Source organism: Netta rufina (genome assembly GCF_964035555.1).
Source record: "Netta rufina genome assembly, chromosome: Z".
Classification (NCBI taxonomy): Eukaryota; Metazoa; Chordata; class Aves; order Anseriformes; family Anatidae; genus Netta; species Netta rufina.
Window position 1 is genome coordinate 21,340,981 of NC_140126.1, and position 18,932 is coordinate 21,359,912.

General features: G+C 36.5%; 1 protein-coding gene across 2 annotated transcripts in view; it reads left to right on the top strand.

The window, feature by feature from the left end:
* AP3B1 (adaptor related protein complex 3 subunit beta 1) overlaps positions 1-18,932 on the top strand; it is a 168,677-nt gene that overhangs the window by 30,660 nt on the left and 119,085 nt on the right. For both annotated transcript variants that reach the window (XM_084305457.1, XM_084305458.1), the window contains exons 4-7: positions 772-867; positions 2,135-2,295; positions 6,050-6,116; positions 16,772-16,954. In XM_084305457.1, coding sequence (XP_084161583.1) covers positions 772-867; positions 2,135-2,295; positions 6,050-6,116; positions 16,772-16,954 — 507 coding nt within the window. The remainder of the gene's footprint in view (positions 1-771; positions 868-2,134; positions 2,296-6,049; positions 6,117-16,771; positions 16,955-18,932) is intronic.

Here is an 18,932-nt window from a genome sequence, read left to right on the forward strand (position 1 = left end):
CAACTCCAATGTAAAAAAATATTTTCCCTGCTTCCTTGACATATAGTGGCTATGAGGGGGTAAAGTGAACTAAATTGAATACCCTCCTCCTCCAAACTCATATTGAGGTTTTCTTAATCTTTGAACATTGCATCCTTTGTAATATGCTTATATTAGCTACATCTTTTGAATGCTTCAAGCTGGGCAAAGGCGGATCTAATACCCTTTGCTTTTGTCCAAGACATAGTCAGAAGAGTTCTTTTTAATCCAAGTTAAATAGCGTAAGTTACCATACTTCAGCTGGAACTTATATTCTCTTTCAAATGTGTTAAAAGTAATTGACTTTGAGTTTCAGGGTAAAATGGGGTTGTTTAAACTTTGCAATGGGGTTGCAATTGCCAAGGGTTTCACTCTTTTTTCTTTTTTCTCATGAGAATGTATTAGGAATGCTCATGTGGTCAGTTGCCACATGACAGCTTCTTATGTTATTGAAGTCTTTATTTACTGGATGATAGTATAATGTGATACTTTGTATTGTTAATCTTGATCTGACTGTATCACTAATTAGGTAATATTGTAGCACCTTGGGGAATTGCTATTAAAGGAATTACAGTAAGTCATAAGGCATTTGAGAAATGTGAGTATTCTAGTGATGTATTAACTCTTCCTTTAAGAAGAGCTCGAGAATAAAACAACAAAATAAAAGTCAAGAATAAAATGTTGTTTCTATTTTTTGTTTTACAGAGTTCCAAAACTTTCTTGTAACAATGTTCTTTGTGGTTTTGTTTTCAGATAAAAAAGCTGGTATATGTTTATCTGATGCGTTATGCAGAAGAGCAGCAAGATCTAGCTTTGTTGTCCATCAGTACTTTTCAGCGTGCTTTAAAAGTGAGTGACTCTTAAACAACATTTCATACAGAATTCTGAGCAGGCATCACAAAAACAGGAAGACAGTTTTAAGTGTAGTCAGGTAAACTAAAGCATATAAATAACTTGAAACTACTTTACCTGATGCAGATATGTCATTGACAGAGTTTTTTGTGCTGCCTCAAACCTCATCAAGTATGAAGCAGCTAAGCCTTCATGAAGTTAAAATTACCTTACTAAAGAAATGTAGCGGAGTGGTGCTGAGTACACATGCACAACATTTAACTTCTGGAATGACTTTGCTCCTTACTAGGTAAATTATGCATGTAGAAAGAAGACCTTATTTTTCTGTGATCTGCCTGTTTCTGTGTAAAAGATGTTTATGTGCAATAGAGAAGTGGAACATAAGGAAGACAGCAGTACTTTAATAACAATACTCAATGTCTTGCATGTGCTACTTCTAATAAAAAGTGCTGAAAATGCAGCCTTCGGTAGAGTTTTATTTCTGATACATATTAAAATGTGGCATGGGATTTGAGAGCAAAAAAAATAGATTGCCTTTGAAGTGTGACTCTAGAGATTTGGAAAGGTCTTTTAAGTCTCTGCCCTTAAATTTGGCCAGATCTTATAAGAGGAGGTTGGATTTTTGTTGTTGTATTTATTCCTTGTACTCATCTTACACAGCTATTCTTGATGCATGCAAAGCCCATGGTGAATGGACTAGATTTACATAACTGTTCTTCAAAATACAGATAATACAGGCTTTAAAATTCCACATTCTTAAAAAAAGAAATGGATTTCATTACTGGCTTCAGATTATATCTTGCAGTAAAGAACAGAAGCGGATATGTAGTTAGGAAGAACTTGAGTGGGATTATCACAACTAAGAACCACATTTTAGTTTGCTAATTGTTATATTTAATAATAAAACTAATCTAGTTAATTTTTTGAGAATACCTCAATTCCACTTGGATTGCAGTTTCAGATCATTGATCGTTAAATAAAACATTGGTTTATGAAAAACGAATTACAGTTTTCCTTTGCCAGATTTCTAGATGTTTACTATATTAATGTTTTCTGTCGTTTGTTGTTGTTATTGTTGTTGAAAACTTACTGCGTGAAGTTTAGCACATTTACTTATTAGTTTGTCCTTAAATTGCAAGTCTGATTGATCTACTAGATATAGGTGGATTAATGTGCCCTCACTAGTATAAATGCCTCAGAGGATTTGATGATGTCTTTCTGCACTATCTTATTTTATTTCTTCCCTTCTCTGCTATTTTTTTAGGATCCTAATCAGCTAATCCGTGCAAGTGCTTTGAGAGTTCTCTCTAGTATCCGTGTGCCAATTATTGTTCCTATTATGATGCTTGCTATTAAGGAAGCCTCTTCTGATTTATCACCTTATGTGAGGAAGAATGCAGCCCATGCAATCCAAAAACTGTACAGGTGAGTCATTCTGAAAAATACTGAAACATGATTTTAAAGATCATTGTGCACTCTTTAGTAAGACTACTGTGGGGGTTGTGTGTGCCTCAGACATGTTTATCAGATCTGTTTATTAAAAAGTACAAAATGTACATAGACGTTCAGTCACTCAACTGATTTGACTGGAGTTCAGGCACCTTTGGATTTTTTCCCAAGTTACTACAGCAAACATTTCCAGATTCTTGATTTTAACTGTTGGCCAATAGCATAATTACTGTCTGCTGCTCTTTTGAAAGACTGCATACTGTGATAATTTTCTTAAATTGCTATCTGTTTAAAATATCTTCATAAAAATTTGAAAATACAATTCTGTCCTTTTTGAATTTGCTTTTTTTTTTTTTTAACCATGGGCTAAGCATTACATTGTTTTCTTTCCTCCCTTGTTTTCCATGGCATATTCTTGTAATACTCTTTTAAGATCGAGGTGTTCTGTTTAATAACTGTAGTGCTTTGATACGTGTGTAGCAAACTCAGATGTATTGTAAGTTTCAGAAATTAAAAACTTCATTTGTTGAATTGGTTCAACCTTGATACAATAATACACCCCTGAACTGTATTTATGCTTGCTAGAATAACAGGATAGGTATGAAAAGATTTAGAAAGAAATGGGTACACACATCTTTTGCTTTCTAATATGCCAGTTACTGTCATCACTTTAAGTAGATATTTTGATGTGTCTTCTCAGAATCTAAGATTTCTGTTTAGCATCCCTATCTTTCATCTTAAAGGGATTCACTGTGGTTTATAGTGTAGATGACGAATTAATACTACTTAGTAGAATTTTTATCTATGCATATCCACCTCTTCCAAATCTTCCTCTTCCCTCTTCTGAAATTCTTATGGAAGAGCTCTTAAAAAGAGGTGGGTACAAAGAGGTGGATACGGTCTTATTCAGCAAGATCTTGAAATCATTCTTGCAAATACCATAAAAAGCTTATCCCTTGCAGCACAATTTGAAGAAACTGGCTTCGCTCTCTTCTAGGTTCCATGACTTCCTGACTGGTAGTAAAATGGACATGCACATCACAGTAATTAATCCCTGCCTGCTTTCATTTGCAAATGAAAATAATATTCCCTAAAAGTACCTTTAATGGTTTAGAGGGCCTGTAGAAGGCCTTCACAGAAGTTTTTACTTCACATAAATGTCCTAGGCATCATGATGTGAGGTTTCAAACTGCTGTAGCTGTACAGTCCACCCTACCTGGACTACAGTAAACTTCATTGTCACTTGTGAATAGAGTAGTAAATAGCAATTTTGTCTGTGGTAGAAGGATTTGAGAGCTGTTTATAGAAAGCATGCCAACTTTACCATCACGTTTTAAAAATACACTAGTACATTTGTCATGGCTCATAGCCCTGGTTTACCACAGAACAAAGGGAGAGAGTATAATTTTCTGGATTATGTGAAGAAGGAGCAATTCTCAGAACTGGTGAAGAGACCATCAAATTAATTTCTGTATAGGCAGATAGTTGGTTTGCCTTCAAATAAGGGTCTTTCACTGGCAGTGTCAGCAGATGTGTCAAGAGGGATCATGACTGGTACCTCCATTGTTCAATAGTGCAGATCATTCCCTGGTGGCAAGGCTGTCTTTTGGCCTGTTTTTTATAAGCAAGTCATTTCAGAAGACTCTGAAGTTGGTTAGAATCAGAATTTTGCAGGGCATAGATTTTCGCTTTGAAGATCAGTCAACAGTTTATGTACTGTCCCACATCTAATTACTCTATCTTCTGAGAGCATTTAAGCAAGAAGCGCTAGCAGTTTATTCTAATAGTGCCTGTATGCTTCATTTACTTTTTGGTTTCCATAACTTCTCAATCTCTTCCATAGTCCTGTAGCTCACTTAGTGTTACAGACTTCTGGATACAGGCTCGATACTCCAATCTTCCTTGCATTTAGTATCATGGTGTTTGGATGTATGCCTGACCTAGAAGAGCTTGTTCATTAGTGGTTCAATCAATCTCAGCAGCAGGAGCCTCACATATCCAAACAGAGGAGATTTCAGGCATAGTATGAACAGCAACATTTGTGCCCAAAGCGATCAACATTGCTAGCTACCTTGGAGTAATTTTATCATTGAAAATGTCAGACCTCTTGCTTATTTAGAGTGCACTTCAGAGCTATTGGTGTCTTCTGTCTGTCAATAGAAAACTGTGTACTTGAAGTTACTCGCAGCAAGATTTGGAAAAGGACTTCTTAAAAGTTCCATCGCTAGTATTAAGACATACTGTGCTATTACTAATAGATGCCATAATGGGAACACATCACTCTGAGCTCTTTAGCCTTTTCTTTTCTTTATCTAAAACTTCAGAGAGAGGAGGTGGAGCCATGGGAATTCCATCATCAAAACCCTTCTCAGAAATTGTCTTGGTCATGTACAAAATTGTTTTTTTCAAAATGTCTTATTACTAAATTATTCACCTCCCTCTTCCTCATGCCAACTTTAAAGATTTGAAATAAGGCCTATTAGAAAGACTCTGGGCTTTTCATCTGAAGGTGTTGGTCCTTGGCCGAAGATCCATTAATTTTATTTATTTATTTGTTTGTTTAAACAAAAATAGAACTTGCAACAAAAGGTGGCTGTAAAAACAGGGATAGAACAATGCTGTTGTTTTACATATGCTGACCATAGGGGCTTCTAACAAAGTTTAGTTCTCCATTTAGCATGCTCTGGTATTGCTAGATATTACAGCTGTAGTGAACTAGTATGCAGCTAGATACTCATTTGTGATTCTGTACTGTAAAGGATATACTGTGCTTTAGGGCAATTCGTCAGTCAGAGTTGAAACTGAAGTGTACAATGATGACCAAACGCTTCCTTACTTAATTGTGATTGCATCCACATTGAAATGAGTTCTCAAAGTTACAGAACTCTATGTCCATATGGCTCTTTGAGTCTACTGTATCTTTGTATTGTCTTCTGCCTTGGCTTTGAGTTCTTCCATGTTGTAAGGATCCATGATGAAGAAGAAACTGGAAAGACAAGTTGGTACTTGCCTACCAGCTGTTAGGAAGCAAGTCTGGCAATGAATGATGTGTCTAGCAAACTTTTCTTTGCTTGCTGAATATGCAAAAGGTTAATAAAAAGCCTTTTTTTTTTTTATTGTTGTTACTACTGTTTTACCTCCAGCTTTACTATATAGGACTTGAAGCAGCCTATTTTTCTTTAGATTACACACCAGCTTGGTACATATACCCTTGACTACAATTCTAAAACTTCTTGAATTCCCACACTTCTGACTAAAATTGATCAAGTTAACAAAGTGTCTTGCTTGAAGCTTTATGTTATTAATCAAGTAGTAAAGGTATCATTCTGCTTGGCGTGATGTTCATTTACTACCGAATTCGTTCATGCTTATGGTCCCTTCTGCAGAAGCACCAATGTCGTTGTGATTTAACATTTGAAGCTGTCAAGTTCTCCCTAATGTGTTGGTCTCTCTTAATATTTCTTAATATAATTAAGATTGTTATTTTTGTTATACTACCTAGATGTGTTCTGTAATCTTTATATTTCTTCAATTCATATTTATATTCCATACTGAACTCCTCTCAGTCAAGGTATTTTAAAATCATTTCTTTGGAATACTTGATTTTTCTGGAAGTAGTTTCTTTAACACTTCTGGTTCCTAGCTTGTGTCTGAGGACAACAAACCTAAACTTTAAAAATTTTTGATATCTCTGACCAAATATGTAAAAAGTTTTCATTTTTCCTTCTAGTCTTGATCCAGAGCAAAAAGAAATGTTAATTGAAGTGATAGAAAAGCTTTTGAAGGATAGAAGTACGGTAAGAGCCAAATGTTGCTATTACATAAATACTCTCTCCCTCTCTGCCTCCATTTAAGTTTGTGTGTTTGTGTGTGTGTGTTTATATATATATATATATATACACTTAATATAAAATATATGTATTTAAAGAATTGTGTTACAAACTGTTGAATGATAGCCTGTGGTTTCTACTTCTTTAAGTCTTAATAATGTGTTTTTATGTATCCTGGTTTTGGGTGGGATAGGGTTGATTTTCTTCATAGCTGATATGGTGTTCTGGATTTTGAATGAGAAAAGTGTTAACAACACACCAATACTTTAGCTGTTGCTAAGCAGAGCTTACACCAACTCAAGGACTTTTCAGCTTCTCATGCTGGCCTGCTAGCCCTTGATAGGGGTACACAAGGAACTGAGAGGGGAACACAGCCAAGACAGCTGATCCAGTCTGACCAAGGGATATCCCATACTATGTGGAATCATGTTCAGACAGATTGTGGGTTTGGCAGGAGTGGGGATTCTGCTGCTCAAGGCCTGCATGGGCATCAGTCAGCGGATGGTGACGAATTTCATTGTGCATCAATTGCTTTGTATATTCTCCTATCATCATTATTATTATTTTCCTTTGCTTTCTGTCCTGTTAAGCTGTTGTTATCTTAACCTGTGAGTTTCTACTTTTTTTGATTCTCTCCCCCATCCCACTGTTGGGCAGGGGGAAGTGATTGAACATCTGTGCAGTACTTAGCTACCTGCTGGGTTAAACCACAACAATATGCTTCAAAATATAAGCATCACTGTATGTATATGCAGGATACTGTGTGTTTAATACTGATTATCTCCACCTGTGAGACAGGTAATTTTGCTTGCATCATAGGTATTCTTCACCTGTTTGGTTAGTGTGTTTTTTGTGTATGCTTTTTTAAACTTGATTTTGAAAATGAAAGTTAAGTAATGACACAGATAAGCATATAAGTGTCTCTGTATAAACACTTCTTCATTTAGATGTTAGCTAGATCATTTCTATTTGCTTGTGATATTTTAAAAATACATTGATTCTGTATAATGCATAGTATACCTGTTGAAGTTCATCTGCCTTGTAGTGTGTGCAGCTGTTAAACAATAATATTTGATGAACACTAGTTGTTCTTGCAAATAGTTCCTCTTCCCACTTGTTAAGTAAAACTGGTGTCCTGTTATAATTTCTGTAGATTTAACACCCCCTTTATATTTTGCCTGCCCTATAATACATCCATGTATAAGTCTTCTATGTGAACTCCTGGATGTCTCATATTGTGAGGTCAGGTGTCCACATTTCTAATACTTCTCTTTCTGTACCCACTACAATAAATTTTCACAAGTTTAAGTCAGGTAATTGAGTGATGAGTCAGAAGATGAACTTCAAATATAAGATAGAGACGTAAAATAAAACATTTCTCTTATTTTTGCTCAAATGAGTAATGTAGCAAATGTCATATTTTTTGACTAAAGGCAAGTATTGCTAGGTACCAGAGAGTGTGTTGCTTCAGCTACTATTAGCCGCTTGCTTGCTGTTCTTTGTTTTAACTTTAATTTTACTATTTACATCTAACATTTTCCTCTATTACTAATGAAATGTACAGGAATATATTGTCTGTTATTCCAGTACAGTCCAGATGTCCAGGACGTAAATGGTGTCAATCTCTAATAGGCATCTCACAACTTCCACTGAAGGGTTGCTGAAGGAAAGTGTCAGAGCTTAATGGCTCAGCAGACAGTAAATCAGTTAGTTAGTTCTCCTGACTGCATCCGCACTTGACCTGTACTCATTTGTCAGAGGCCTTTGTGCTTCTGTGGAGTTGCCCCCCAGTGGTTCTTCGTGTATTTTGTTTTTGTGGTTCATGCTCTTGGTGTGCATGCAATCTGTGAATGTGAGATTAGATTCTTTATACCTGTGGAGGCATAAAGGACAGAGGAGCCATCTTTGTTTCTTTTTATTGCTCATGGCAGGAAAATGAAATCCTTGAATTTTCACTCTGTTCCCTAGTCCTTATTCCTTAAGGTAGAAGGCAAGTTATCCAACAAGTAGTCCTTTATGCATTTATATTTTCAAAACGTTAGAGGAAAAAAATACAGGGTTGGTTAGGATCTTCTTTTTCCCAGTGTTAATTGTGGCACTTGGAGATGCTTACAGAGGAAGTTAATTCTCATTGCGTAGTATATGCCATTATTCTGATGCCTTTGTGGCAATGTATAATGGACATAGTGTATGAGAATAGCAGCTGAAGCAATAGCTATAGTTAAGCTATTTTTTACCCCAGCACATTCAAGAACATAATAGTGATGGTCTAGATCTTGGTCTTCTAGACCTTTTCAGAAAAGCACTGGAAACATAATACAGTTAACCTGCTGAAGTGTTTTTCTCCCTCTATTCCTGTTGGTCTGTTCCTTAGCAAGGCCTGATTTTGGGCTGAGACATTTCAGCTTCAGAAATTTTACTTGTTCAAGAAGGACTAAGAAGAATTCTGAAATGGAACAATACAAATCTCTTTTTGGGGCTTTGAATCAAAACTGCATTGTAATATACAATGCTTCATCCCAGGCTCCACAGCGTATTGTGGTATAAAATGGATCTGTCTCTGTTTACTTGCTTGATAGTTTGTCTTTGGGAAGACCAATCTAGCACAGTAAAGCTCCAGTTTTAGTAGTCATTTTTGGTCGTGTTCCACTGAATGTTCCCAGGAAGCCTCCAAATTTTCTAACAAAAAGCATAAAATGCATAAGTGTTTTGTTACCAGATAACTGGTCTGAATAAGTTCTCATCTTTTGCCTCCAGTTAGAGAACACAGCAATTCACTCAGTGCAGGAAACAGTTCTGCCATTTTAAGCTACTTCTAGCTTTTTAGAGTAGAAAAGATGCAGCCACTGTACAGGTAGAATGGAATAGAATAGTTCAGTTGGAAGGAACATTCAAAGATCTAGTCCAGCTGTCTGACCTCTTCAGGGCTAAACAAAAAACAGGGCTTATTATTGAGAGTATTGTCCAAATATCTCCTGAACACTGATAGGAATGCTGTTGATGATAGTCCAGTGCTCCAATCTATCTCAATCCCTCTGCAAGTCTTCTCATCCCTCCAGGGAGTCAACAGCACCTCACAGTTTAGAGTCATCAGCAAATTTGTTGAGGATGCACTCCAGTCCAGGTGGTGGTCCCTATGTGCAGGTATTCATATGTAGACTACATGAGCTTACATAGGATACTTAGTCTTTCTTACTTAGGCTACTATGCCTTATTTACACTCTTCTTTGATGTTTATATAAATTTGAATCAACACCTTTTTGTGTTTTGTAAGGAAAACTACATTTCCTATACTTTATGTACAAGAATAAACAAAACAAAACAAAAAGTGTCCTACACAGATAAGCAAAGACTGCAAACTAAAGTTTCTAAAAACTTTCATGAAGAAAAATACCAGGTTTGTCTTCACAGGAATTCTAGAAATGGGCTGAGCTGTAGAACAACAGCATTTCACTATAGCCATATGAAATCCATCTGCTTGATGAATGCTATTTTTCTTTTTATTCTTATTTTTATTTTTTTCAGCTTCCATTGCCTGTTTAATAGTGAGTTGGCTTGAAATTTGAAGGGTAGTAATGTGGAACTCAAACCATGTGTTTACTTCATGCTAGTCTTTGGATTCCTGCAATGCAAGTGCACAGAAACTGTTCCCTTAGTATCAGCATTAGTTATCACCTCCTTGTAGTTTTAACCTAATGCCAGTAGTTCAGGTTCACAGTACTATTTAGTTAGATAGTGTCTTTACCAGAGTGGGAGAATCCTACTGAATTTGGAAACTGTAGAACAGTATCGATTCTCAGCTTTTTCATTTTTCCCCCAATGTAAGTATGTCTGGCATTTCTGTGTAATAAAGGCCAATCTTCAAATAAGCATCATGCTTGCTGTATATGATATTTGGACGGGGGAAATCTAGCATGTAATTCTTAATTTTTGTTCTTTTTCCATTCCTTTTAGATATGATTGGAGGGGGAGTGTAGCTTTTATCATTAATGACGTATATTACAGTTGAGTATTTATTGTTCAAGTAATTCTTGAAAATTCTCTATAATTACAAATTTTTACTTGGTTTCTTTTCTATAACCACTTGAACTCTCACAGTATTTTTGAGTCTTAGTAACATAATCTCTATTTTAAAATGAGGTAGAATACCTACTAAATATAGATAACTCTACATTTAATGTAAAACAAATTTATTGGAAGAGAACATGCTATTGTGCATTATTAATGTAGTTTATGTTGCATAGAAAAGGTAAAACATTTAAATTAGTTGGAGTCATTTTACATTTTAAATAGCAAGAAACTGTCTAGATAGGAATTTTACTACAGTAAAATTAAACTTTTATCAGACACTACAACATGTGTTCATTTGTTAGGTCTCAATCAGTAGTAAGTTTTAATATAAGCTGAAGTAAGCAAAACATGAAATGAGAGAGATGCTTACCCCAACAAGTCATTAAAATTTCTAGTGACAAATGAAACATCATTCTGCTTTTTAAATGATTTAACACCAACATTCAGTTAAAAGCCAAACTCAGTTAATATAAATTACAAAAAGTACCAAGTTAACAATCATTACCATATGATGGCTAAACAAATCACACAATCACAGAATTGTCTAGGTTGAAAGAAACCTCAAGATCATCAAGTCCAACCTCTGACCTAACACCAACACGTCCTCCACTAAACCATTATCACTAAACTCTACATCTAAACATATCACTAAGCTCTACATCTACATCTAAACGTCTTTTAATGACCTCCAGGGATGGTGCCTGAACCACTTCCCTGGGCAGCCCATTCCAATACCTCACAACCCTTTCGGTAAAGTTCTTCCTAATATCCAACCTAAAACACCCCTGGCGCAACTTAAGCCCATTCCCCCTCGTCCTGTCACCAGGCACATGGGAGAACAGACCAACCCCCACCTCGCTACAGCCTCCTTTAAGGTACCTCTAGAGAGTAATAAGGTCGCCCCTGAGCCTCTTCTTCTCCAGGCTGAACAATCCCATCTCCCTCAGCTGCTCCTCGTAGGACTTGTTCTCCAGACCCCTCACCAGCTTTGTTGCCTTAAACACCTCGATGTCCTTCCTGTAGCAAGGGGCCCAACACTGAACACAGTACTCGAGGTGCGGCCTCACCAGAGCTGAGTACAGGGGGACAATCGCTTCCCTCTCCCTGCTGGCCACACTGCTTCTTGTACAAGCCAGGATGCCGTTGGCCTTCTTGGCCACCTGAGCACACTGCTGGCTCATATTCAGCCGACTATCCACCATCACTCTCAGGTCCTTCTCTGCCTGGCAGCTCTCCAACCATTCCTCTCCCAGCCTGTAGCTCTGCTTGGGGTTATTGCGCCCCAGGTGCAGGACCCGGCACTTGGCCTTGTTGAACTTCATGCATTTGACCTCAGCCCATCGGTGCAGCCTATCCAGATCCTCCTGCAGAGCCTTCCTACCCTCAAGCAGATTGACACATGCATGTATCTTGGTGTCATCTGCAAATTTACTGAGGGTGCACTGGATCCCCTCGTCCAGATCATCGATGAAGGTATTAAAGAGGACCGGCCCCAGCACCGAGCCCTGGGGGACGCCACTAGTGACTGGCCTCCAACTGGATTTGAGTCCATTCACCACGACTCTTTGGGCCCGGCTATCCAGCCAGTTTCTAACCCAACGAAGCGTGCGCCAGTCCAAGCCATGAGCAGCCAGTTTCTTGAGGAGAATGCTGTGGGAGACGGTGTCAAAAGCCTTGCTGAAGTCAAGGTAGACCACATCCACAGCCTTTCTGTCATCTGCCCAGCGTGTCACTTTGTCATAGAAGGAGATCAGGTTCGTCAAGCAGGACCTGCCTTTCATAAACCCATGCTGACTGGGCCTGATCGCCTGCTTGCCCTGCAAGTGCTGCATGATGACACTCAAGATAATCTGCTCTATGAGCTTCCCTGGCACATGCTCCATGAACCATTCATCAAGTTTCCCCCCGCATCCAGTAAAGGCTGGAGATTCTCCTTAGTCCTCCATTTTGTGTTGATGTATTTGTAAAAATACTTTTTGTTGTCTTTAATGGCAGTAGCCAGATTGAGCTTCGAATGAGCTTTGGCCTTTCTAATTTTGTCCCTGCACAGCCTCATAACATCCTTATAGCCGTCCTGAGTGGCCTGCCCTCTTTTCCAAAGATTATAAACCCTCTTTTTTCTCCAAGCTCAAGCCACAACTCTCTGTTCAGCCAGGCCGGTCGTCTTCCACACCGGCTCATCTTTGGGCAAGTGGGGACAGACCACTCTTGAGCCATTAAGATTTCCTTCTAATTACTGTGTGGAGTTTTGCATCCTGGCAAACTTGCTGTGCTGCAGGTGGATTCTAACATGACTCTTTCCTCCCTTTCCCTTCTCCTCCCCAGCTCATCTGGCCTAACTGAACGTAACTCAGGACTGATAGTGCTAACATTAAAAAATGATCCTAGGAATTGGTGATGTCTTTGCAATGAGTATCTTGATCTTTTAAACTAAAGCAGTCTCTTTGGGTATAATGAGGGGGAAAAAACAGTGGGCTTTCTTCTATTCAACAATAGGCTTCTGTTAATAAGTTAATGTTTTGGTTTAAAAACAAAATATATGTCTAAGACATTGTTTTCTTATTGATGTAATGTTGGTAAAAGCTTCACTTCTGTGGAAAAAAATTACTGAGTTTGTGCAGATGTTTTATTGTGATAGATCTATTATCCCACTATTAGAAGATAAATGACTGATCTTTTCCAGTTTCCTTGCCTTCAGAAAATTGAAATAAGAAGGGGAATATCATTTGGGCTGTATGATTAGGGCAGGTGGGGTGGCCATTAATTTAAGAGAGAGAAATCTTGGCAGCATAGGCCAACTTGCACTGTATTATCAATCAAACCTCGATGCACTTCTTGTGATGACCCAGCACTCTCAGGTTTTCGCAGCGTTAATTAGAATTCATGACAAAATAGATGCAAGGAAACGTTTTGTACCCTTCATAATTTTATAGAAAATTTATTGTTATTAGAGGAACCATTTGCTTAGTGTGATTTTTTTCATTACCAGCTTGTCAACTAGCATAGATAATCTGGAGAAAATATGAACTCCATAGATTGGGTGTCACTTTTGTTGATGGTTCATGTAGTTTACCTTGGAGCACAGCTAATGGCTGAAGTTCATAGCAACAGCACAGAAAAATGTGGCAACCAGTGGAAGACAAATGAACCATGTTTATTGCTTTAATATAAAAAATACATAAATGGAAAGCAGCATTTGAATTTGATGAGCTCATTGCTAGTTTTGTTGGAGTGATTTATATTTTCTCCTTATACAAAAAGCTACTATTGACATAGTAAGATGGAAATTAACTGACTGTTTTTTGGAAACCAATATTTTTTGGTTTTATATTCTGATTGGATCATTTTGTTTTAATTCTAAATATTTTTATGGAATGTTGAGCATTTAATAAACAAACATTATTAGCTGTTCATCTGATGTTTAGATGTATAGTGGGATCGTACTATAGGGGGAACAGTATCAAGTAGAAAATGGTCTCATATTAAGAAAGCATTAGGAAATCTCAGATAAATCCTTGTTACCAATGCATTTTGAGACTGTTATACATCCCCCCCCAAGATGAAAAGCTTGATTTTGGAGAATGTTAGAATGTTGCAGCAGGGGGGGGAGAGGCATGATCTTAAGTCATGTGGTATATGGCAATTCTTGTATTACCTTGTAAAACTAGGGACTTGCTACAGGAATAAAATTACTGTTCGTCTTGTGCACCCCTTGTAATACATAGCCTATGTTCAAATTTTTGTTAATATTTTCAAGTGTTCACAAGTGTCAGCATTCTCACTGTAAAATTAAGAAGGTTACTAACGCAAATTGAAATAAGTAATTATTTAAAATTTCTGTATTTCAATATGTTTGGCTATTTCTTTGTATCAAATTGTGTTTTGATCACAGTAACTTTTTAAAATACTGTGCTGTTCAGATGAGATGACTCAGAGCATTCCCTTCACTGCCCCTGCTCCCACTCTTTTGCAGAAGGAAGACACAGATTAGTTCTGTGTCACCTCTATGCCCCAGAATAAATTTTAAAACTTTCTTCTATCTTGTGAATTCCAAAGGGACTAACAAGTCTGTAGTTCTGAAGATCTGGCTGGTGGTCAGCAAGCACCAAGTATGGAATGTTCACTTTTTTTTGAGAAAGAGAGAATGTATATATGCTCAGTCTTTTAGTAAAGCAGCTTGGTTTAAATTGTTTTAGGAATCTGTTTTAGATACCCATTCTATGAATATGTGCTCAGTTTTAAAAAGTCAAAATTACTGTTACTGTTTTCTGTCAGTTTTCAAAGTATTATCTAAACAAAAGGGAAATACAACATAATGCTTGTACAGTACTAGTAGCAGTTAATAGGCAAATGTATCCATGCCAGAACTGCAGTCAGACACCACCATCTGTATCGTCCTTCACCTATGAACCTAAATGGTTTAAATACTAGTCTGCAACTATTTTTATAGTCATAAATCTGTGTGTGTATGCATGCATGCATCTCTCTCCTTTCTTCTCTGCCTCCTTTTCTCATATTTCAAACCTGTCAAGAGACAGTACTATGCTGTAGTGTGGAGGTATAGAATATCCATAATAAAGTCAATGGGATAGTGACAAAAAAAGTATGTGGTCTCAAGTGTCATCTCTTTCTTCTAAAACTTCACAGCCTTCACACTGTCTTCTGCAACTTGGTCTTAACTTTATGGTTTTGCATTGTAATGAAATCACTTGCAGGAAAGCAGGTTTTAACATATGACTCTTTCCTCCCTTTGCCTTGCTCATCCGGCCTAACTGAACATAACTCAGGACTGATAGTGGTTTGCATGGAGCTGACCATTGTATTCTGCTGAGCTTTGGAACCACACGTAAACATAAACTGTCAGCAGTTTTTAATGACAGAACAGCTTAATGCAGCAATCTGTTAAGAAGAAAGTGTAGTAAATCAACAGCAACGACCTATTGTTTTTGTGATAGAGCAAAAATTACGAAATTATTTTAGGTGTTATATGTGTCTTATTTAGCTGTATGAAATAATCAAATTTTACACCCTGGAATGAATTGTATGCTTGTTGAGGCCTGCAGGTATAAGTATGTGGATGGGGCTGAAGACAATAAATGCAACTTCACGTTTATTCTTATTGGTAATTCATAAAATCCCCACAGAGCCTGAAACTTGTTTAGCATAATAGCAAGACTATATTCTGAGCTGTTTTCTTTCAATTGTAATGTTGGGCGCATACTAATAAACCAAATGTCAGCCAAATACAGGGAGAAAAATGTAGCATATGAATATCATTGTATTTAATATTTCTCAAAAAGTACCATTTCAATAAACTGCACTCCTATTTAATTGCTTACTTTAAGTCATTGGGGAAATTTTAGAGGTTGAAATGCAGATCCCCAGTGCTCAGATAGAATATGACATTAATTTGCTGCCAGAAGGCTATACTGCATGCATGCTAACTGCATACATATCAGCTGCTTCATATAAAGTCTCATCGTTCTAGTTACTTGACTTAACATGTACTTTGACACGAAACAAATCTTAATTAAAGCATTAGAACAATAATTCTAGGCACACAATGACATGTCCTTACTACACATTGTCAGCTTTTTTCGTTTACTCACAGTTATAGTAACTTGCTGCCAGAATTTAAACAGTTATCCCAAGAAAGGTTTCTTTCTTTATATTTAGAAGAAAAAATCCCATCAGGAGGTTTGAATAAGCCTTGAAGTGTTAGAATGTTGGGAATGTATTTCATTTTCTCATGAAAGCAAAGCTGATTTTATAATCATAGTCTGTAGGAGGATCTCTGTATATATAAAGATTAATTTCTTATGGGATCAAAAAGATATGAGGTCATAACAAGACATAAATGATCCATTTCTGTAACTTCAGAACTAGTAAAAGAAGAAAAAAAGGTGAACAACATGCAGAAATTCTGCTTGTGCTCTTTGAGAAAAAGAGTTAATATATCCTCTGAATTGTATTGCTAATTTTTGTGCCTTTTTTGCACAGTGTATTCATGAAATGCTAACGATGAAATTTCATATTACAGTTAATATAGTCATAACGAGAGGAGTTTAGATCCCAGTAGTGCTGGGAAACTTACCCCAGCTCATCTTTAGTTTGATCATGCCAGTGTTGATAAGAGAATCCAAATAGACCTTGTCGGGTACATTGCTGTATTATGCTTTGTTGCTGTGTCCTGTTATTTCTGAGTTAATTGCAAATTCCCTGATAATTTATTTAGAAACTATAACTGTAAGAAGAAAAAAAAAATGTGCTTACATTGCACTGTGTCTTCAGGGCTGAGAGCTAAGATTTATGTGTCTAATAGAAACGGTAAATGTTTGCTCTAATAAACTTACCCCAATTCTATTCTAAATAAGATACCATTTCTTTGGACTTTGGGGTTTTGTTACTCATGTTTGTTTTCCTTGAATAGAAACAATTTAAAATTTAACGTATCTTAAAATGCTGAGAATTTCTAGTATTAATTCTGATTCTGATTTGTGGATGAGCTGTAGAGGGAACACTGACCTTCTGGTTTATATTTTGTTTTCTAGCTGGTAGCTGGGAGCGTTGTGATGGCATTTGAGGAAGTGTGTCCAGATAGAATAGATCTGATCCACAAAAACTACAGAAAGCTCTGTAACTTGTTGGTTGATGTGGAAGAATGGGGCCAAGTTGTTATAATCCACATGTTAACTCGATATGCACGTACACAGTTCGTAAGCCCATGGAAAACGGTAAGTTTGCAAGTCTTTTAATTATTATTGTGTGCTTGAGTTCTGAATTATTTCCTATTTTGTTTACGCTTAGTTTTTAAGATGTGTTTTTTTATGCAGGCTTTAACAAAAATGGAAATCAAATGAATAAGCCTTAACTCTTTAAGACTTCACTAATACATGGCTTCCACCCTTCATAGTGTGAAAATTCTTTTTGTAGGCTCTCACCTGTTTTAATGTACCCCATTAGCAGAAGGGACTTGGCTTTCTGTGGTTCTTTAAGTGGCATAGTTCTGTGCTGTAGGTAATTTTATGTGAGTCAGCATTAAAAAGGTTTGCCATTCTGCCCCGAAACTGGATAGATTCTACTTTCGTTGTGAATTTGAATACCCAGTGCCACAGCATACTGAACTCTAGCAGAGCTTAGCAAAGAAATTTAATAATCTCAGAGGCTATGACTTAGACTTACATGTTTGACTATGACTCAGAGACTTACATGTTTGCTCTTGAAATGTGTACTGTAAATATTGTGACGTATTTATTTTGTAATAAATTATAAGTATATCCTTAAAATTTAGAAAAAAGAATATACCAAATAAAAATCCTACCACTTGTAGCAACAGAATCAAAGAGCTTAAGAAATTAATGCAATTGACATTGGTTTCAGTATGGTTTTAATTCTAAGTAACAGTTTAAATTAAAAGAATACTTCTGGAAAAAATATTATAAAACTGCTCCACAACTCTGTTTGTTTGTATTTATTATACAGACTTGGGGTGTTACTGCTGTTAAGTTTTACCACCTAATTTGAAACTAATTCTTGTTTAAAGATGTACATATTCATTGATCTGTATACTGTTTTGCGATAGTAGTTGGAGATGGACTTTGTACAGTCACATAAAAGGATGTTTGGTGTACCAAAGTGTAATGAATATAAAATGATCCCAGAACCTAGAGAAAGTTACATCATTTGATTTCATTTCAGGTTAAAATTATGTTGTAAGAATGTTTCTTTCCATAAAATTGCTTAAAATAAAGAAAGCCTTTTATATAATGAGACAGAATATTTATTGTATGTTGCTTGTTGTAAGAAAGCTACTTGCATTCTTCACCCTCTGAACTTCAATTTTTAAGAAGAATCAAAATCAGTAATTTACTTTACCTAAAGATACAGTTTCACAATTGGTTTCATCCAACTTCAGTTTGTGATTGGATAAAGGAAGAAAAGAAGGGGATGACCTGTCTTGGACTGAGCTTGGAGGTCTTGATAGTATTAGATTTCTTTCTCACTGTAATGTACATTTTTCATTGAGACTGGCTGAATGACAGTTACTGCTGTGACTTCTGCTATACAAATTTAAAAGGTTCATGTAACAGTCTGGCCGGTATCAACCTAAAGTTGTTCATCAGTGGTATAGTATTAATAATACTTTGTTTCCACTTTCATGAGCTTCAGTGTAAAATTTAGTTTGTCTACCTATTCAGCAATTAAATTAGCAGATTTATTTATTTTTTTCTGGGGCTAGTTGAAATGCATGCCTTTATCAATAGGTTCTTAAATGAACACATCATACAACAGGGCATCTTGTGCAGTAGAAGAGATTTTTAATTTAGTTTATTTGCATCATTATGGATCAGTATTTAGGCTGTTTATATGTAAATGTATGATTTGAGGAACAATTAAGTGTTGACAAAGTAGATTGCAGTCGTATCAATTGCAGTGTACTTTCCATAATTTTTCTAACTGACATCTTTGATGATAAATAGTGGATGCCAAGTCAAAGCCGATTATACAGTGCACTAGGAATTCATAGCGCTGTCAGGGAGAAGACCGATTGACTTTAAATTTACATATTAATGAGAAGATTTGTTAAGAGGGTGCTTGACTATAGAAAATAACAGCACATTTATAGGGCACGACACTTTATAAATAAAGCTGATGCAGGAAAATGGAAATTAAACCTATCAGATTAATAAATTCAAGACTGCTAAAATGCAT